Source organism: Physeter macrocephalus, chromosome 6 (genome assembly GCF_002837175.3).
Source record: "Physeter macrocephalus isolate SW-GA chromosome 6, ASM283717v5, whole genome shotgun sequence".
Lineage (NCBI taxonomy): Eukaryota > Metazoa > Chordata > Mammalia > Artiodactyla > Physeteridae > Physeter > Physeter macrocephalus.
Window position 1 is genome coordinate 7,981,627 of NC_041219.1, and position 21,708 is coordinate 8,003,334.

Genomic DNA, 21,708 nt, shown 5'->3' on the forward strand with positions numbered 1-21,708 from the left:
CCCTGCATCGGCAGGCGGACTCGCAACCACTGCGCCACCGGGGAAGCCCCTGATGTGAACCATTTTTAAAGTCTTTACTGAATTTGTTACAACATTGCTTCTGTTTCACGTTTTGTTTTTTTGACCCTGAGGCATGTGGGATCTTGGTTCCCCTACCAGGGATCGAACCCGCACCCCCTGCATTGGAAGGCAAAGTCTCAACCATTGGACCACCAGGGAAGTCCCACAGATAAGGATTTAAATATCATTTAAGTGCAAAGACAGCGAAAGGAGGGCGCTTGGGTCAGGTTCAGGGAGAGGAATGGATGATCAAAAGTGGTTTCCTGGGGGAAGACTTTCTCAGCAGTCAAGTTATTATTTTTTAATTTGCTGTTATATATGCTTACTGAGAGAATAGACGTTAATACTTCAGGGAACATTTGCATCTCAACAGGCTTTCTTCGTATTGCAAAGTGCCTTAAATTGGGTTTCAGGAACTGTTGACCTGTAATTAAGCCTGCCGTCGCCTATCCAGAAGGGGACTCTGTAGAAGATCCCACGTGCCGCCTGATCCCGCGGCATGTGGGATCCTCCCGGACCGGGGCACGAACCCGCGTCCCCTGCATCGGCAGGTGGACTCTCAACCACTGCGCCAGCAGGGAAGCCCCCCAATCGTTTTTGTGCCCATCAAATAATGCATCTGTATCCAATGTAAGTAGATTGCTGCAGTTTAAAGCACTACTATGTAGTATTTGGTTTTGTACTGTGTAATATGTCTTTTTAGCATAAACATGATGTATTGAATTCTCAACCCGGCCTCGTTTATTGTCGTCTCAGCTCTCCTGAGCTGGGTTAGTTGCAGTGCTGTTACTCACTGGCAAGGCTCAGAAGACTGGGCTTCCTGTTACGGCTGGTTTCTAGTGTGTGTTCCTCACTGGCCCCGGGTAGGTCTCTGATGTGCTACTTGACTGATCTAGGGTCCACACCCTAGATTGAAGGCACCTAACCCAGTGCCAGCCAGGCAAGGATGACTGTAGGCAAGCTAGACAGGCCCCTATCTTTCCTGGCACACACCAAGCTCAACTGTCACAAAGGTGACATAAACATCAATCAATTCGAGGACCCGCAGTCACCGAGAACAGAGGCAAACAGTATGGTATAGTACAAACAACGTGGACATTGGGGGTCAGGCACAACTGATTCCAGTCCAGCTCTGTTGCCCCCAAACTCGCCCAAGTAGCTCAACCTAAGCCTCAGTCTTCCCATTGGTAAAATGGGGGGTGGGATTCAGCGCCGGTACATAGTAAGAATTCAATGAATGTCAGTTATTCATTTATTTTTCTCCATTTTACAGACAAGGAACCTAAGACTCAGAAAGGCTAAGTAACTTTCCTAAGGTCAAGGAAATGGCAGAGCCTGTCTTTGAACCTTGGTCTTTCGCTCCAAAGTCAAGCTCTCAAACCACCATATTATGTTACCTTCACATTGCCTGCCTCTGGGGGTTGTGGTGAGCATGACGTAAGGTGTTTTAGCTTGGTGGTAGGGTGTAGGTTTCAGTCATTGGCAGTGATGATTAGAGGTAGGGGAGCTCAACTGAGCTGAAATTCTGTCTAGAGGTTCAATTACCTATAGACCCTTGTTGTCACAGGGACCCCAGTTCATAGGTAAGTCTTTCCAACCCCATGTACACATATAGATGGTTAGTGTTGACCCTGGGTGTGAGAGAGTGGTGTTGGTTAGTGAATGGAAAAGAAACATGACTTCATTAATAAAAGCTTAATATAGAGGACAGCTTAGTGCAATGGGGTGGTAAAAATGGCTCTCCCTGTGAAACGTACTTTTCTCTCCAGTTTTCAGACATATAATCATTTTGCAAGATTCTTGGTCTTGCCTGGAAATCAATAGGTAAGCAAATGCCAGCTCTTTAGTCCTAAAGTCTGGGAGGGCGTTGCTTTTCCTAACACAGGGATAAAAAAATAAAACGACCCTCTAAAAGTGGTGGTGACTACCCTCAGCTTACTTGGGAGCCAGTAAGAACCTCATTTTTCATACAGGCATTTGAGAGCTGACCTTTAAAATCACCACATCTGGGGAGAATGTGTGATTTGATGCAGACCATTTGAAGGTGTGCCAAAGGATGAATGGATGAGAATGTACTCATCAATTTTCTTCTCCTTCAAGGAGCTCAGAGTTGCTTAGGTTATAAACGTCAGTTCTTGGGCACTTCCAAACCTATAGCATTTGCTTCAGTAGGTCTTCTGTGCAAAGTAGATGAAAGCACATATATACACGGAACGCTGATCCGTGCACCGGGTACGAAAACGATGGGTGTGTGTGTGTCTGTGTCCTCAGAGTGCAGTTTAGCCATTTCAAGTTAGCTAGTTATACAGTAAGTTCAACAAAGGGTCGTTTGGAAAAAAGATGGAATTTCTCTAAAAGAAGGGCCAAACTCTGTGAATCGCTTTTTATGGAAGCTCACTCACTACCTCTAGGGTCCAAGCAGTAATTCTGAATATAAGACCAGCTTTTGATTTGTGAACCCAAATACCTGCAGGTTCAGAAGACATTAAAAAGAAGCTTCTTTGTATTCCTAATGCCCTTTTTTAAAGAGCCACAGACTTTTGTGGAAAACGGAATTGGACGGATGGTCGTCTCCCAAATTCATCTCCAGGAGAAAACAGCATCTGTCTGATCTCATGTGTCATCATCTGCTAAATGAAAGTCCAGGCAGGGATGCTGATAGAAATTCCTCGTGGTTGCTAATTCTGAACAGTCTGGGCAGTGAGGCACTTCAAGGGCGGAATTGATCACAAACTCCCCCATACCCCGACCAAGCATGGTTAGCGTTTTTCTTGACTCGTTTCCAGTCTTAGAAACAGCAAACTGAAAAACTTTCCCTCCTATGTTTTTGGATGAGGATCCAGATGTCAGAATTGGCGAATTTTCAGAGTTGTTCCTTGTCACGAAGCCACTTAACCACAAGATTGCTGAGCTTCCGCAGGAGATACCTGCCAATCAGCCATCATCCTGGCTCCTGAAGGCCTGCGACAAGGCCGGTTCCTCGCTGGCTCAGAGGCCCATTGGCTTTTGTCGAATGGGGCATAGAGAGAGGTCAAGGGACTGATCTATTTCTGAAGCTATAAGTAAAAAATGATTTGATGGCTAGAGTAGAGGGGTTTTCATCTTTTCAAAATGTCTGTAATGTTGGAAAATGTGCTGAGGGTAGTAGTTACTGATCTGGAAGATTGGTCTGGACCCTGTTGGCTTAGCCTGCTGGGAAATTCTTCTTGCTTCGCTATTTCCTCCCTTCCTTCAATAAAACAACAATGAAAACAAGTCAGACCCTGTCCCTGACCTCAGAGTCTGGTGGAGGGAGAGGCAAGAAGACTGGAGATTTCTTTCTGGATCTGGGAGTACAACACTGATGGTAGAAGAAGGGCATCTCATCCGGCAGACCAGCAGGAATTCGGCAAAGGGGCTGAGCAATGACAAGTGCATCGCAGGCAGAGCAAGGGTGGTGTGCGAAGGCCTAGATGGGAAGCTGAAAAGAGCGTGTCCATCTGCACAATTGCAAATTGTGCCGTTCCCTGGGTGGGGGGCTGGGGGGTGGGCAATAGGGAGGGAGGGGGCTGGAGGAGGCAGGGGCCCTAAGGTCCTTGAGGGTCTTTTCTGCCATTTGAACTATGGACCTGTACTCTAGGCTGGTGGCGACAGCAAAAGTTTGTAATTGGGCCACCATATGGCCATGGTGACCTGACATTGCGCCCTGCGGGGGGAGTGTCTTAGAGTGGATCCTGTCGGAGTTTTAGGGGTGGACCAACGGCTCAGGTGGCCCTGATATTAAGTGAATGCTTGTCGTTCTGTTAGTCCATGAGCAGGAGGCAAGGGATGAGAGATGTTCCTTTTTTCTTTGTCTTTTTGTAATTAAAAAATACCATTAAAGCCTGATGTAAAGACTAGTAAGTGTTAAATGATACTAAGTCAGGTGGTCTCCTTTGAAGTTGAAAATGCTCTTGGATAAGCTGAAGAAGGGGCAATAAAACTGAAATGGCCAGAGGGCACTTAAGCAAATCATCCCGTTTGTTCTTGAAAGCAACCAAAGAGATATAGGAAAGGGTAGTTAAGAAACGCACAGAAAAATCCTGACTAAAACAGTGCTGCTGAAAATCGCCTATGTCAATGTATTCTTCCCTAAAAGTTGTCTTCTGCTGACGCTTCTTTTTCTCCCTACGGATGTGCCTTTTATATATGATGATCAATTTTCCACAAGGTTTGCCATAATGTTTCCTCAGAGCTTAGGTTTTTACATTTTAATTCATTCCATGGCTGTTCTTAATTGCTCTTTTCACAATTCAGGGTCATTGTTTTCTAGCAGACAGAGCATACTCAAATCCCAACCCTCTTTTCCTCAACTTGTTTTTGTCTGTCTTGGCTGGAGGAGAGCCACTGATGAAGGAGGCAGTCTCTACCGTTCAAGTGGAGCCTGTGATCTGGTCCATTCTATACTTTGATTTACCTTTAACTTCCTACGATTTGCGTTTTGGGTTCCCAGAAATCACTCCCCTCCCCCAGCCCCTGGATATTACTCTTTCCAACAACTTCCTCGCTTCCTGAAATCCCTCTGAGATCCCAATTATCCTTCAAAAAGTCCAACATAAACTTCATATTCCTCCTCTTCTGAGACAGATAAGCACACTGCAATTTGACAGAAGTTTATGGTAGGATTAAAACAGCAGGACATTATTATTACTGTTGTTGCTGTTATTTTTATATTAGTCTTGTCTACCCGTTTGTATTGTACCTTTCTTGAGCATAGAGACTGTATCTTTAGCTATTTTTGTAATCTCAAGTAGAGCTCGGCACAGTAGAATTGAACAAGTATAAATTTAAAAAATGTATTGATTAAGTTGTGACCTGCCAAGGGCTATAGTGGTTTTCATTTAGAGGCTCGTGGAAAATATGAGTGTGGAGACAATCCTACAAGGCATCTGAAAAATAATCCCTAGGATCTAGACAGGACTGGCCCTCGAATCTGTGAACACAGAGAGGGTGGCTTCCTTTGGCCAAGGGGAAGCTTCGAGATGGGGTGCGAGGGGCCAGTGGTTACAGAGCGGCTATAGCCCAGGACTGCAAAAAACCAGTGTCTTCCAGCTCTAAGTTTCTAGCATTTCTTACACTTTTGTTTCGCACAGGAGTAGCCCAGAGTAAACTAATGAAGCCTGCAAAATCCCCCTTTCTGCTATTGTTTGAAGCCCAGTTCCAGACAATGTCTCTAGCCAGTAACCCTTACTCTGCAAACAAAGCCCAGCGGGTAATCGTTGCACCCTAGTGTGATTTGGCTTTATATGTGACTCCTGGCAGTTTAAATGGTCAAAGAAACAACAACAAAAATTGATGTCTGGTGAGAAGTTTTCTATCTTGTGACATTTGAGTGGTGACCTCCATGGCTTAAGCAGGGCAGCCTCCATTTTCACTTTCGTTTCCCAGTGTGGATTTGTACAATATTGCCTTAGCAGTTCTATTTCAAAGTTTCCCCCTTAGCTATCAAGCCTCATTTCTTTTCCAATCCTATTATTATTTGCAGTTTAGTCAAGATTAAGGGAATTGTGGCCAAAGGTGAGAAGGTACTTGCTGCTTGTAAGCTGAAATTTGATGTGGCTAAAATCCAAACTCTAGTAGCTGGGGATTCATGGTAGAGGAGTGAGTGGACCCTCTTCACTGGTTCAACAGTTTTTCAAGTGTATTCTTTGACATGCTAGTTGTTTGATGGAAAGATGTTAGAGAAAGGAAGGCTGTGAGACACGTGGATCTTTTTCTGTGTTTTTATCTGCACTTACTGAGGTGCAGATCCCTGGTGTAAGAATGTCTTTGCATAGCATTCTTCCTTTCTGGGACTGATCCTCTTGTTATGACATGGGTACCAAATAGAACGATGCTCGTCACACTTGTGTGGGAGCCGGGTCCTCTAGGCCCCAGCTGCATGGGTGTTGAGACCTTATTTTCTCAATCATAAAGAAGTGACGGTGCTGGGGAGGGGAGGGGGAACAGAACCCAGGAGAGGGCTGGGGCAGCGTGGCTGGCTGGGGACACTTGGGGAGTGTGGAGTCATAGCTATTTATACCCATTCTGGAAGTAGTTCAGTATTTCAGCAACAGGGACTGTTGTGCTAGTTTGACGGGCTGGTAGTGGCTCTGCACCTGTAAGTGCCCTTGCTGGTGAGGAAACGAGGCGGGATCTGAAGTTAGGAAACTGGAGTTTGACTCCTAGCTCTGCCAACCGTGGGTCGAGGAATCTGGGCAGATCCCTTGATCATTGAGACTCAGCTTTCCCATCAGTACAATGGAAAAAATAGCAACTACTCTATCAAGTTAGTAGGAAGGGAGCAGATGTGCAGAGTAAGATGACATATGCGCAAACACTTTGTTAAACTGCAGCTCTACTGGCTAAGTTTTCCTATTATTTTGATGTCTTACTGTCCTGATTGAATTCTGTTGTTTAGTGAAAACTTCAAGTATGGAAGTGTTTAGGGTTGTTTAGTCAAACACCAAATATTGTATTTCTGTGCTTTTTGAGTTGTTGGATCTGCTTTTGGTATATTTTTCTTGTTCCCCTCTCATGTTAGGGTGTGGGCTTAGAAGCTACGTAACTGAAATTTATTTGAACTGTGTACTAGATAAGGATAAATGGGGTCTGGGTGAGGGCCTGAGGGATTCTTTTACGTGTAAAGCAAATCAAATTTAGCACATAACCTTTTGTTATGTTTAGCACATCTCAGTTAGGGCCGTTTCCGACATTCTTTGCTAACTTCTTGGTTCCTGTCTGTCCTGCATATGTGGATGATGGAATTCTAGATGTGGAATGATGTATGCAATTACTTAGAAGTATATATTATCAGTTTGAAAAGATCATATTTTTAGTGAAGGCAGTAGAGAATATACATCACTCACTGACTCACTCACTCACTCACTCAGGCATTTATTAAATGATGTGTATAGACCACTTTCCCGGACAAAGTAAAAGAAGTAGGATACCTGGCCGTCTTCCTAGGACTTTGTGCACCATTTTAATCCAATTTAAGAATACAGACTGACTCTCAGGAAGAGGTTATATAATTATTTCAAAGGATGCAGACAGTTGGGGAACTGGGAGGCAACAGGACCCTTCCAGAGGAAAATTGGAACAATAAATTTCTTTTTCACCAAGAATTTGAAAAAGGTGTACATCTCTTTAACTGGAGTATGGTATGTGCCTTAGCAAGAGCTTCAGGTACCTGACACCAAACGTAAGAAGGATGTTGCATCGTGTCCTTTTGTAAATCACTATGTGGGACCAGGTGGATTTTGTTGGTGTGTTCAGTGTCTCTGGACGATGTTCCTTCCCGCTCGCACAATACCCGTTTGGCTAGGCCAGAACTGTTGCGAGAGTGGTGCACTACCAGTAGTGATCGGAAGATGGCAGCATTGGGCGACCTATCTCATTTTCTTACGCACACTCCTTGCTAGCTCATCCCGTGGCTGTGTTCCACAGCCGTGTTTGGATCTCAGATCGTCACTCAGAGCTTCTTCTGCTTAATGACTATGTGTATGTAAATGACTCTGCTTTTCTTCTAGGGAAAAGGTCCGATATATCATTCCTGTTTTGGTTATCAGTTAATGATTATATGTAATTATATTCGAATAAAATATTTATAAATAATTACTTATAATTAGTGGTATGTAGAACTTGGAATTAATGAATATCAGCTTTGATGAAAGGTACCCTTCAATTTGGGAGGTGTTAGTCTTAGTATTATTGTTTGTTTCTGTTTAAAAGACATTAGTGGCCAAGACTCTGCAATCCTCTTTTACGGGAATTCTTATAGGGCTCAGGTTTTTTATTTTTTGTGGGGTTTTTTTTTTTTGATGATAGGTAGGATATTTATTTGGTAAATCTCTTGGGAATATATTACAGATCCACATATGGCAAGTGCTCTGAGGAAAACAAATTATATTCTCTTAACATTTCAAGAAGCAATTAGCTACCCTTGAATTTTGAAGGGTCTCCAGGGGTCATCCAGTCCAACTCTAAGCAGGCTTTGCACTTAAAACCAGGCAGAAGACACGTGCAGTTGCCCCCTCCTCCCCCTTAGTGATCGTGCCCAGGGTCTTCTGCATTTTGAGGTCTATACCTTATGCATTTTGAGGCATTAGAAACAGAAAGAGAAAAATTATCCTGAGCAAGTCCATAATTCAAATTTTGCCAACACCTGAGCTTCAGGTACGTTTTATCATCCCTCTTTATCTGTTAGCCACACATGGAGCTGCAAATGGAAAGCTATCTCAAGGTGAAAGGTCTAATCCGCTGGTGAGAGGAGGCTGTAGAAGCAGCATCTAGGCTCATTCCTTGGTTGAGGACAGCAGGAAACCAGAGGGAAAGGCAGCTAGGGAAAGAGCAGATGCAACTGTGTAAGGTCAGAGTTTCTGGAAGGATTCCCAGATGAGTGATGGGTCCAGAGAGCATTCTAAGCAACCGGAAGGAAGACACCCAGTGGCTCTTCCCTCTGAGGTTACCCTGATTCTAGAAGCCCAAGGATCGAAGACACACGGATAGATTTAGCTTGGAATTTTTAGCTGGGTTGATGCAGACCTTTTAATTCCTGCCTCACACTAGGACGGGATGCCAGATCTAGATGAAGACCGTGAGAATGGTGCGCCAGATTTTCTCAGGGGCTCTCTCAGCCTGCTTTGATTTGGATCATAACAGTGACCGTGCATTATGTACGCATTGATATAACGTAAGGAAAATAAAAAATGCACATAATAGGCTGACCTAAATGCTCCTGTAGCTGGCTCCATACGTGTACTATTCTGGAGGCTTTTGAACGTGAGAGCACATTTTTTCACAAACTCTACTGTATTCGATGTTAAGGCTCCAAGGATTTCACATCATGTGCTATAAATGCAATACAAATTAGAGAAATCAGCCAAAGACATACTAAGAAGATGTCATGAGATTCTAGTTTTCCTGATTTAGCCTTTCATTTCCCCATTTTTTTGGTTGTAAGGAAAAAATCATGCATCTATTCATCTTTTACCTGGAAACTTTAAAATGTGACAGATGTTGAGCTCATAAAACACTGAGCTCTAGATCTCTTAAATATCACCATCTAGACTGGTCCTGGGTAAATCACTTCATCTCCTTAAACTTGAGTTTTCTTTTTGGTAAAGTAAGAGGCTGAACTTCCAGGCTTCCTGTTCTATGACTGTATGACCACTTCTCCACCATGCCCAGGACTGTGCAAAATTTTTTGGAGGACAGACTTGAGGGCTGTATTTTAGCATTTCTTTCTTTTTTGTAATTGAAGTATATTTGACTTACAATATGATGTTAGTTTCATGTGTCAACGTAATGATTCATTGTTTCTATACATTACAAAATGATCACCATGGTAAGTCTAGTTACCATCTGTCACCATACAAAGTTATTACAATATTATTGACTGTATTCCCTATGCTGTACATTTCATCCACTGTATTTTAACTTTTCAACACATCTTCACATCTCTTATTTTGGTTCTTCTCATGAGGCCTCTGTGATACTGAGTTCTCCCAACCCCCTGCTACCCCTGGCCCAAGTCATCCTCTAAGTCGCTCATCGCCCTTGTCTTGACCGCCACTGCCTTCCAACTGGTCTCTCTGCTTCCACTCTTGCCCCCTATAATCTGGTCTTTACTGAGCACCAGGGTGATCTTTTGGAAATGAAATCAGAACACATCTCTCTCCAGCCTAAAACCTTCCAATAGCTTCCCGACACCCTTGGAAATATACACATCTATCTGTGCCTCAGGGACTTTGCATTTGCTGTTTCCTTTGCTGGGAACACTCTTTCCCCTAGGTCTTTGTACAACTGGCTTGTTCATTTTCTTAAAGAAAGGGCCATTTTCAAGTAGGTTGCAGCTTAAAGATCACTCCTGCAGAGAGGCTTTCCCTGATCCCTCCATTCTAAAACAGCCGTATCCTCTGCTTGCTCTCTGACAGTTACATGATGTTATTATTTATATAGCAGATTTATATAGCAGATTTCACCTGACATTCATCCTGTATGTTGATTTGTGTTGTTATTGTTGTTACTTGTCTCATCCCAGGAGCATCCCTGCTTCATGGGTTGGGGAACTTTGTTCCCTTGTTCTCTGCTAGAGCGGAGTCTGGCATATAATAGGTTTGTAGGAGTGTCTGTAGAATAAGTAGATGAATGGATAGATGTCATAGGCAGGAAAACTACAACCCAGAGAGGTTGTGGTCACAGAGCTAATTAGAAGCAGGGGTAAGACTAGGACTCAGGCCTCCTTGTGTGTGTCTGTCCTCCAGGTCCTGCTGTCACACAAAAAGCCTAATTTAGAAATAGTTCATTCACTGTTTGTTTATTTATTCACTGGCTATTTACTGAGCTCTTATTATGTTTCTGGCACTAGTCTGTGTCAGTTGTTCTCAGCCAGGAGTGATGTTGCCCCTCTGGGAACATTTTTCAATGTCTGGAGACATAATTGGTCGTTGCAAATGGGGTGGGGGGGGTGCTACTGGCATCTAGGGGACAGAGCCAGGGATGCTGCTAAACATCCTCCAGTGTACAGGACAGACCCCTGCAGCAAAGAGTTATCCAGCCCAACGTGTCAACACTGCTGAGATTGGGAAACTCTGTTCTAGAGGAGCAGACAGTGATACTGCTCTCATGGAGTTGATGCTTTTGTGGGGGGGAGACAGATGACAAACAGTATATTTCACACATAAAGACCATGTCAAAAAAGTGATGTGACAGAAAAGAAAGACAAGTCAGAACAGAGTAAGAGGGGTTGCCGGTGGGTGCTGTGGGTGGGGACAGGGTAGGAAGGGCTGTAATTTTCGCCTCTTTGGGAGATGAATCAAGAAAGGAAATTTTGCCTCTGGAGGCTCAGCTCCATGACCTGGAATGACCAGGCCTTCAGGTCCAGCCCAGGGCTACAGAGCACTGACCACTCCACTTCAGAGATCCTCCGCACATAATAAAAATATAAAACCCTCCAGAACCAAGGGACAGCTTAACCTCCAGATAAAAATAGAGCAAATAGCCATGGGCTAGAAATAATTAGTATTTTCTGCTCCTTTTCAGGGATGTTTATATTCTCTTTCTCAACCCCTTCATTGCTCCATCATCACTGATGCAGGACCGTGTTAATTTGATGAAATTTTTTATTGCTCATTGTCAGCTTCTCACTTTCCTCTCGGAGCACAACTAGTGTAATTTCAGCCCCTCTCGAGAGCATCGTGAGTTTTTTTGGTTGTACGGAGATTTCTGTCCATCTAGGTTGATTTCCTAGGATCTCAACAGAAGCAAGTGTAGATTTTAATATCTTGGGGAAGCTGTAGTAGTTGATGATGGTAAAACTCGGGCCAATGAAATGGTTCTTACTCTATGTATTTAATGTATATGTATACAAGTATGTATACATGTAAGTGCATACATAGGCATCCATTTAAGATTTTGCTAAGAAAATGGTAATTTGGTAGGTATATACTTGTTTTCTTGCTCTTTCCTGGTTTCTTCACCACAATTCTTTACCAAGCATTGGTGCATAGTAGGTGCTCAACAAATGTCTGTTGAATGAATAAACAAACTGCAAAAATCAGTTTAGGATTACTGAATTCCAAGTTATTTTTCCACATTTACACGGTGCTACTGAACCACAACGTATTAAATATAGTAGCATATTCTTCTGGCATTATCGTTGTGACATATTCATTCTTTCTAAATCTGTAGTTTTTTAAATTTTAGAGTCATTGCAAGGACTACGGTTTGACTCATAGTGTTTCTGAATCCAGGAAGCATAAGACTCTTAGTAGTTAATACTTTTTCCATTTACCTTTACACTAGGGAGGGATTATTAGGCAATAAATGTCAAAAAATCCTCTTGACTTAAATGCGTTTTAATTGACAGTGCTGAAGAAATTATGCAGAGTGCACCATTTTATTTGGGGTGCCATTTTATTTTACAGAAGAACTTATTTCCCAGTTCACTGGATGTGTGTCCACTTCTTTTTCAGTGCTATTTCTTCACTATTGAGTTTGGCCTTTGCAAGCAAGAAGGGCAGCTGCGGGCATATGGAGCTGGACTGCTTTCCTCCATTGGAGAATTAAAGGTATGAAGCTGTAAACCAAAATATCCTTCCCAAGCAAACTGGTTCAAGGTCATGGAAAATATTGATTTGTCTGTCTGAGTCTCTCCACTCGCAGATACCCCCATACATATTTAGTACAGGGGATTTGGTACCTCATATGTGGGTGCTGACCTAACTTTTTGCACTTCTGAAAATGGGTCATGCCTTTCTGGGTTTGTGGTGTGACTCAGATGGATGAGCAGCCATGTGCATGAATCAACAGGAAAGACAAATGTATGCTCAACTGTTGGGTAACAAATGACTGACCTAAATTTAGTGCTGAAAAGTGGGCACTGAGCTAGCAGTGATCCTACTGATTGAAATTCCCTTGTAAGCGTGGCTTGGCCTCTCTCATTTCTGTCATCCCCATGGCTTCCATGGATTCCCCATCATCTGCTTCCCAATGGGGAATTAGAGGTTATTTTAGCTTCTTCAGAATTAATGTAAATTAAAACATTTCTGGGCATATACAATAAAAAAAAAAACACCTAAATAAATATGTGGTCCAAGAGGTATCTAATATGTGTAGTGATGCCTAAGAGATGCTTTTTTTGGTTTGTTTTTGCCTTAAAGTACAGTAAAATAATCATTTATTCAGAAATGTTGGAGTCTGGGGCATTCTGATCATTTAAATATTCTGGTTACTTAAGAATTGCTGTCTGTATACCACTGGGGGATAGCAAGTTTTGATGAATTTAGAATGCATTGTGATATCTAATCTGGAAATGGTACTGAAAATAATTTAATCTTTCTTTGATTATTCAGACTAAGGTCAGGATTATGGATGATCCTAGGGTTTTTATTTTGAGTATTTATTATCCTTACATAATGTAACTGGGATATATGTGATTACTGGAACTTTTTAGATGTTGGTACTTTTGAAAGATGCAATTTAACTGTAGTTTCATTGAGTCCATTCACTTTATGACTTCATTCATTCATTCCACAAATATTTGGTTGAGCATCTACTATGCGCCATGTACTACGCCAGGCACTGAGGATACAAGGACAAATAATGATGATGAAGAATAAGAATATGAAGAAGATAACAACTGCCTCAAAAGACACTTAAATAGACTTTAGTATTTTAGGTGCTTTAAACATATTAACCCACTTAATTCTCATAACAACCCAATGGGATAAGTAACACCATTATCACAGATGAGAAAAATGAGGCATAAAGACATTAAGGAGCTTGTTCAAGGTCACACAGCTAATAAGTGTTGGAGGTGGTCCCAAGTCCAGGCAGTCTAGGCTCCAGGATCCAAGCCCTTGACCATTAGGCCCTATAGCCTGGGATCCCTGTTATCAAGGAGGTTACATTCTAGTGCAGGAGATAAATGACCAAGATAATACAGACAGTGTGACAAATGTGCCTGGCACATTTTAGCCCATGCCTGGGAAGGCTTCCTGATGAGGGTCCTGCTGCCCACGCTGATTCTGGAGGAGTGGGAAGGTTGAATAAGGGACGGATGAGATGCTGGATCAATCAGCAGATAGCAGTGTGTGTGCTCTACTCAAAGCCTGGCCCATTAAGGGAGCTGCCTGAGGCCCTGCCTGGCTGGAATAGATGATAATATTTAATGTAACAAAAGCCTGATGTAATGTGTTAAATTTTTCTTTTTTTTTTTTTTTTTTTTTACTAAATTCTCAACAACAAAAAAATCCATTTGGGGTTAATCTCAAAGCCCAAAGCAATAGCATGATGTCATATCTCTGTAAGACCCATGTCTTCTATAGATTGTTTCCTGATTTCCCTGAAAAAAGAATTAGTCAGAAAATTATGTAGCTCTTGAGCTACATCTATTTACATTCTCTTCAGAGGGCTTATAAATGATACCAGAAACAAAAGAAACAAATCTCTCTTATTGCCCCAACTTTCAGCAGGGTCCTCTGGTCTGGTTAATGAAGCATGTGTAGGCAAGCACTGGGGTGAATCTGTTGTTTTTGTTCCTATTGGTACGGACCGAATCGTCTGGAAATGGAAATCGGCCAGAAACATGTGAAGGGCATTGTCTGCCGTGAATCTTCTTGTTCTGGTCCATCACCTCTGGTCATTAGCATTCTTCCATTCCCAAATTTCAACAGTCCCAACATCCCTGTTGCTACTTTAGACCATTTTTACAACTCAGAAATTCCTTCTATATGAAATGTCTTCTGACTGTTCACAGAGAATACGTAACGTGAGACCTTTCCTTAGAGTCTTAGCTTTACCCTCACCGCATATCCCTGCCCAGCTCGGTGTCAGCGTCCAGAGCCTTCCCCCAGCGCTTGTGAATACATCTGTCCAACTTTTATTTGGAAGAACAAATGATAGTTCTGAGCCCAGGTGGGGATAACTTTATTAATAGCATTATAATAATTCCTGTGCAAACCCACTTACAGTTTTGAATGCAGTTACCTTTTGTGGTAAAATGTGTTTTTGCTGTTCCAATTATAGCCCATATGTAGGTCTCGGGTAAGTCGTTGGAGGTTTTGGTGTGGTCCTTATAATTTTTACATAACTATGCACAGTTCAACTTCTTTCCTTGAACTGAACACATTTTAAAATGTGTGCTTTAAGAGGCTAAGTTTTCAGATGTAACTGTTGCACGTCAGAGCTGGCCAAGCACTTCCAAGTAGTATATCTATAGTTTGAAGGATAGCTTTCATTTTTCCCTCTTATTTTTTGATAGTGCTTATTTTTTATCTTTGAAGAGAGAAAAAAATAAATATGGAAATGCTTATAAAAACTAACATAAATCTGATAACTATAAAGACAATTTAAAAACATCTCAACAATGATTGCTCTCTCTCTTGTTCTAATTATTTTTTCTGTGATGTACTTTTATGAATTCCAAAAAGGTATTTGGGAAGGGCCTTTCATCACTGTGGGGAGCAGTTAATAATGAGCTAGATCATCTGGAAAACTGACTTTAAAAAAAGGCTGAGAATAGAATAATTGCTTGCTGTTCACCCGCGGTCTAGTATGTGTCTTTCCTTTAATGTTCTTTTTCTGTCTATCTCAGAGTTGACCTAACTATGTAAGTCTCTCATTAAAAACATTTTTATTCACTCATTCATTCATTTATTTTATTCAACAAACTCAAAATTGAAAGTTCAGATTTCAAGAAACTTGGAGTCTCTAGAAGGGAAGGTCTAAGAAAGTGATGAATATGGGTCTTTGCTGAATCCAGTTCGCTTGGAGAAGCAACAGTGAGGAGATCTTATTCACATGAGGTGGTAAGCAACTGATTCCGAATCAATGAGTTGGCTGAGTCTTATCTCAAAAAGTTAATCCATCTCAAAGCAAAAGGCAATCTCTCCTTTTTCCTGGGTAAGGGTAAAGTCTAGTTCTTTGTTTCCTTAAGGGCAGAGATTAGATTCTTTTTGGTAAATGGCCTTAGCACCTACCCCTTAGGAGTTGCTGGAATATTACATACAAATACATCTGTTCTGCTTTTCAGGTTTTGACAAAGCTGGTGGTTTTTAAAATTTTAATTATTATTATATTTTGGCTTTAACTTTAGGATATCCTTGCATGGTGAATTTATTGCACTGCTTTTATAGAGCTATTCATCAGCCTTCACAGAACAGCCTTATATTTATTACAATCATTTGTATTTACAACCACTTGCAGCAACTCTGTGAGGTGGTCAGAATTACTGCCAGGCTGTAGAGAAGAGGCCCAAGGCCCCCGTGGGTTCCCTGAGGTCATCCAGTATGTCAGCGGGTGGCTGGAGTTGGGACTCTGAGAGCGTCTGAGATTTCACACCTTTCCCGCGTTCCGATGGCTCACAGCCCCCTTCCTGTTGCCTCTTCCTTTCCTGCGGTAGCACTGTTAGTAATAACAGAGCAAATGCCGGACATTGGGAGCCGGAGAAGGGTCTTTGGCTTTTACACAGGGATTTCTTGAAGAGGGAGTTTGTTCCCTCCCCCCTGCAGCTTATTCAAACTGCTGAAACTTTCAACATCACTGATGAAAAGAAGTGTGACGCCATCATCACCCAGTATGGCAATAGGGATTTTGCTACCACACTGTGCTCGGTTAGCAGGAAGAACATTTGAGGAAGGTTCAAAAATTGAATGGACACACATACGTACGTACATATACAAATGTATATATTTGTTGTTCTGACGTGGGAAAGGATGATTGTAGCGTGAGTGTAGGGGTGTTTGCAAATTTTTATTCAGAATCTAGGGCCCAAACTATCTAGGCTTCACACTTGAGTTTTTTCCTAACTTTAACCAGTCCTAATATAGAGGGTGAGGATCACAGGTTTACATCTAGAAGAGGTGAGATAATAACTCTGTGTCATTGCAAAGGCAGGTGGCTGGAAGGAAGGAAGATTTTGAGCTGATGAACTTAGGACAGGCACTGTTGCGGTCTAGGACCTGGCAGCCTCATAGCTAGGGCCCTGCTTCTTTTCTCGATGGGTTCCAGAGGAGCTGTACCAATGGTGGAAGGTGTGGCTGGTTGCATATGTACACCAAGCATCATCTGGAGACTGAAGTAGCAAGGATCACATAATTTACTGAACACTTCCCATGTGCCAGGCTCTTTGCATGTATTGCCTCCTTTAATTCTCACCATATTCCTGGATTATAGATAACGGCAAGTATTTCCATTTTCCAGATTAACGCTGGAATAGGCTGACAGAGGTGAAATAATTTGCATCAGATCATGTAGGAGCTAATTGGGTTCTGGGAAATTTTTGATGTTGAAAGAGATTTTTTATTTAAAAGAGTGGAACTGGCAAATAAGTCTTAATTTGTGCGCTAAAGCCAATTAATTGGTAACAGCCATCTCTGTTGGGAAGGGTGGGAAGGCCATGCCCAGGCCCAGTGGGAAAGGCTGCTATGGTGAATTTATGCTGGTTGGAGTGGAGGGAGGGGATGGTGGTATGAGAGCTGTGTATTTGCAGGCCCCGTTAAAATCGTATTGCAAGAAGAGCTTTAGAATTCATGTAGATATAACCTTTTCAGTTTATCAAAGAGGAAACTGCATCTTAACCTGCGGAATTTTCACTCATTTGATAAACCTGTGGGACAGCTATGTTAGAATCTAGGTCTCCTGGCTCCAAGTCCTGGGTTGTTGTCTTTGGCCTTATGGGTAAATGCAAAACAGTCCTTTTAGAGAGCATGTAGACAAGAGGTGATTCTCAAGTATTCCTGCACTTTAAAAATGGCTTGAGAGTAAAAGACTGTCAGCCAGATTCTCTCAGCATTATAAAGCCTCTCTCTGCAGGAAGTTGAATTAATTCTTGCAGACTTCAGGATATCAGACTGTTAACACTTTGGAAAGGACTCACCGTGGAGCTCTCTGGGGACATCAAGCAGCTTGGCTCTATGTTTACAGAGAAGCTACTCTGGACACAGAGGAGAGGGCATGATAGCTGCTCCCCAAAACCAAGGTCGCTTAGAGAGAGACATGGAGAGGAGCTGAGAAGCAAACTCAGTAGGACTTTGCTCCATTGGACAGTGGAATCAATAAAGACATGAATGCTATTTTATGGCCCTTGAGCTATGCTTTAGTGTTCAGAAACAGGAGCCCTCATGGGCTGCATGGATGTGCCTGGCAGTCATCACACAAGAGAGCTCCCCATCAGTAAATGAGACCACTTATAAGTGTGATCACCACCTCATTTGTTGGCCTTACTCCGTGGCTGCTCCCCCAACTCTGGGCTCTTTTCATTCTCCAGGCTAATCCTTGGGTGCCATTATCATTTCCATATTTGTAGCAGCCAAGGGATAGAACTGGTCCCATACTCCATGGATGGAGAGGTCCCCAGCACGTAACCAGGTATTGGACGCAGCAGGATCTTGAGGATAGACTGCATTGTTGAGAGCTTAGAACAGTGAGCTTCCAGTTTTCCTTTTGATTCGTACATTAGGCAAGTGTGAGATATATTACCTGATGGTCTTTGCTTCAAATCATATGCTGTGAATCCACTGACTTTTCTTGAAGTCTGGGGCAGAGCACCCTGCCTTCTGGGCTTTTTCTTGTTCCACTCTCGTCCCATTTACCTGTTAAAAAGATGAAATGAGCTCATTTGAGTATCCAGTAGAATCATAACATGACACATTTTTCTAAAACTACACTGATTTCGGTCTCTGTTATCACATACACATCTTCTGGAGGCATCCTCTACACAGGGTGACTGCTGAGGGTACTAATGTCCTATCACAGCATTCCAGACCTAAGCAGACAAGTTTCGCCCTCTTCCTGTGCTTGTCCTTGACCCAGTGAAAAGTCTGGCTCAGCAGGAAAGCCCTGAGGGAGCCATGGCTTAAACGTTCATATAGCCTATATTGCTGCCACTCTGCCATGCCCCTGAATGCGGGGGTGAGAACATGGAAACATCTAGGACACTGAGTCAGTCACTGTCCTCCTTTTCATATGTACTGATGGATAAATGGACAATGAGAGCAACAGACTAAATAAAATGCACCCAGAGTGTATGGCTGCGAAGAAAGGAACTTCTAGTTCTGAAAGCCCTGGTGAGCCAATAGGGGGCCTATTCTTTGCAGACGGGCAACAGCTCTCATCAAAGCACATTTTGTTTCTTCAAACTGTGAAATTGTTTTAAAAATGTGGACAGAATTACTAGTCATGTGGAACCCCAAATCCCTCGATGTTCACCGCACTGCCTTGAACCTAGCACAGATGCCTTTGCTGGTGTAGTGACCTTCCGCTTACAGTGAAGTTGTTCTGTGGGCCAAAAAATATGAGTCCACTCCAAGAGGCCCTCTGCATTCCCTGATTCACATACGCTTTGATCTGGACAACGGAACTTTGTGGGAAAGCAAATCAAACACAGGGTAGGACCATGTGCCCTTTCTCTTGCCTGTCAGTCCTTGGGTTCACAGTTACATTTTCAAACTTAGGGAACTATAGCCTTCTTCATGGAAGGCTGTAAATCATTCCATGCATTTTGAAATTGTTGGGGGAATGTACCAAGAATACTGAACAGGAAAGGTTTTTCAGCGTTTCTCCAGGAAATCTTAGCAGTTAGAGATTGAAAAGTGCTTTGGGTGGAATCCAGAGACTGGAATAGAGTGTCTTCAGAAATCACCCAGCCCAAACCTCTCACTTACACTTGAGGGAAAGGAGGCCTAGAGAGGTGAAATCATTTGCCAAGGTTATCCAGTTAGTAGCAACGCCTGGACTAGAGCCCGAGTTTTCTAATTCTCAGTTCAAGGCTGTTTCTGCTACCCCTTTCTCTCTCTCTTTGCCTCTGTCTCTCCCAACGAATTTACCCTTTAAATTAAGACAGAGAGACTCTAGAGGGGTATTTCTCAAAATATAGTTCACAACCATCTGTGTGTGAATCACTTTGGATGCCTTTAAAATGCAGACTTCTGGGATTTATCTAGACCTACCAAATAATATTGAGGCCTGGGTATCTGCATTTTCTTTCTTTCTTTTTTTTTTTCTTTGGCTGCGTTGGGTCTTCGTTGCTGTGCGCAGGCTTTCTCTAGTTGTGGTGAACAGGGGCTACTCTTTGTTGTGGTGCTTGGGCTTCTCATTGCGGTGGCTTCTCTTGTGGAGCACGGGCTCTAGGCGTGCAGGCTTCAGTAGTTGTGGCACGCGGGTTCAGTAGTTGTGGCTCACGGGCTCTAGAGCGCAGGCTCAGTAGTTATGGCGCACGGGATTAGTTGCTCCGCAGCATGTGGGATCTTCCCGGACCAGGGCTCGAACCCGTGTCCCCTGCATTGGCAGGCAGATTCTTAACCACTGCGCCACCAGGGAAGTCCCATATCTGCATTTTCTACAAGCTCCTCAGTGATTCTTCGGCATATTCTGTGTGAGAACTGTCAATCCAGGGGCTATAAATAGGCAGGTGGCACATGGCAGGAAATGAGCGCTAACTTTTAGCATCCCTGAATTTATCTTGAGAATACAATCATTCATTGTTCCTTGCTCTTCTTAGTGCTAGTCATGGAGTGAGCTGAACGGGGCTAATGAAGGTTCAAAGAGTAAATTACATTGGCTTTCCTGTTTCCCTAATGCCTGCTCTGGGCATAACTATAATTATTACTATTAGCTCTTTGTTTTTCCCACCTGGCGATATTTATTTGCTGTATATTTCTCTGCTGTGCTTGGGGGAAGGTAAACGATTGCTTCGCTCGAATCCTTGAATATACAGGCCCACTCCAGCCTCTGTTGGTACACGGTACCTGGCCTCAAAATGTCTCACAATGAGTCCACAAATAGTTCAGTCAGAGTCCCCATCACCTCTCCATGCAGGTAATTATTACTTTTGCCATTTAAGGGAAATTTCAGTACATTGCTGATAGCAATAAATTTAGGACCATATTGTGCTCTCCTGCTTCTATTCATAGCATAGATTTAAAATTCCATTTCTATGGGGTTACAGCTCTGAACTGTCCTTCAGTATGAATTTTATTGATAATAAATAAAATAATACCATGTCTCATTTTTTTCCCTCAGCAACTAACAGACTTACAAACAAACAAACAAACAAACAGAAAACCCCTTAACACTCAATTTCCCCTGCATATGGGAGAGTTCCATATTTCATGGTAGATGAGTAGCTGAATAGTTCTGTAAAATGATTGAGATGTGCTGTAGGAATGTGACATGGAGGCCCTTTGGAAAGTCTCATTCTGGAGTTTAACGGGTTTTGCGGTATGTTTTGCAGCATGCTCTTTCTGACAAGGCATGTGTGAAAGCCTTTGACCCAAAGACAACTTGCTTACAGGAATGCCTTATCACCACCTTCCAGGAAGCCTACTTTGTTTCAGAAAGTTTTGAAGAAGCCAAAGAAAAGATGAGGTAAATTTATTTTTCTTCCATCTAGAGAAAATAATTTTTAATTTTTCTGGCTCTGTTCTTTCCTTCTCTCTGTCTCTTGAACCAGTGAGGATTGATCCCATATCCTTCTCTTTGCTGTTTATTTTGCAGAGACTTTGCAAAGTCAATTACCCGTCCCTTCTCAGTCTACTTCAATCCCTACACACAGAGTATTGAAATTCTGAAAGACACCAGGAGCATTGAAAACGTGGTGCAGGACCTCCGCAGCGATTTGAACACCGTGTGTGATGCCTTGAACAAAATGAACCAATATCTGGGAATCTGATGTCTGGGACCTGTGTCATTGCCAGCCTGATCTTTTTGGGGCTTAGCAGCAATTCAGTCAATGTCCTATAACACCAATAGCTTTCTGTGTCATGGCTTGGCTAGTAGTAAGCCTGCAATTCTGTATATTTCTACCTACTTGCAACTTACTGTGATAATGTATGAAACACCATAAAGAACCTGATGACAGATAACCACTCATTGTATGAAAGATCGTAATACATTTAAATGTCTTAAATAGATTTGACATTCCAGCTTAGTGTCCTTAACCAAACTGCAGCTATTGAAAATTGGTAACAAATAGCCCTCTTATGATTCTAGCTCGTGACCTTTTCTTTCTCAGACCTGAGCCTTTCCTCTGTGTTCATTAGATAAAATGAAAATAGCAGTGAAACTGTTTCTATTTTCTCTAGTATCAGTGTTTTCACAGCACTATTTGAGATAAACCCAGAATTGTATGAAACGTCCCATCACATT

General features: G+C 42.5%; 1 protein-coding gene across 1 annotated transcript in view; it reads left to right on the forward strand.

Annotated features, from left to right (window-relative positions):
- Window positions 1-21,555, forward strand: part of TPH2 (tryptophan hydroxylase 2) — an 88,763-nt gene extending 67,208 nt beyond the window's left edge. The window contains exons 9-11 of the mRNA XM_024122934.2: window positions 12,036-12,131; window positions 20,795-20,928; window positions 21,058-21,555. Of these exons, the coding sequence (XP_023978702.2) occupies window positions 12,036-12,131; window positions 20,795-20,928; window positions 21,058-21,232 (405 nt within the window). The 3' untranslated portion in view covers window positions 21,233-21,555. The remainder of the gene's footprint in view (window positions 1-12,035; window positions 12,132-20,794; window positions 20,929-21,057) is intronic.
- The last annotated feature ends 153 nt before the right edge of the window (window positions 21,556-21,708 follow it).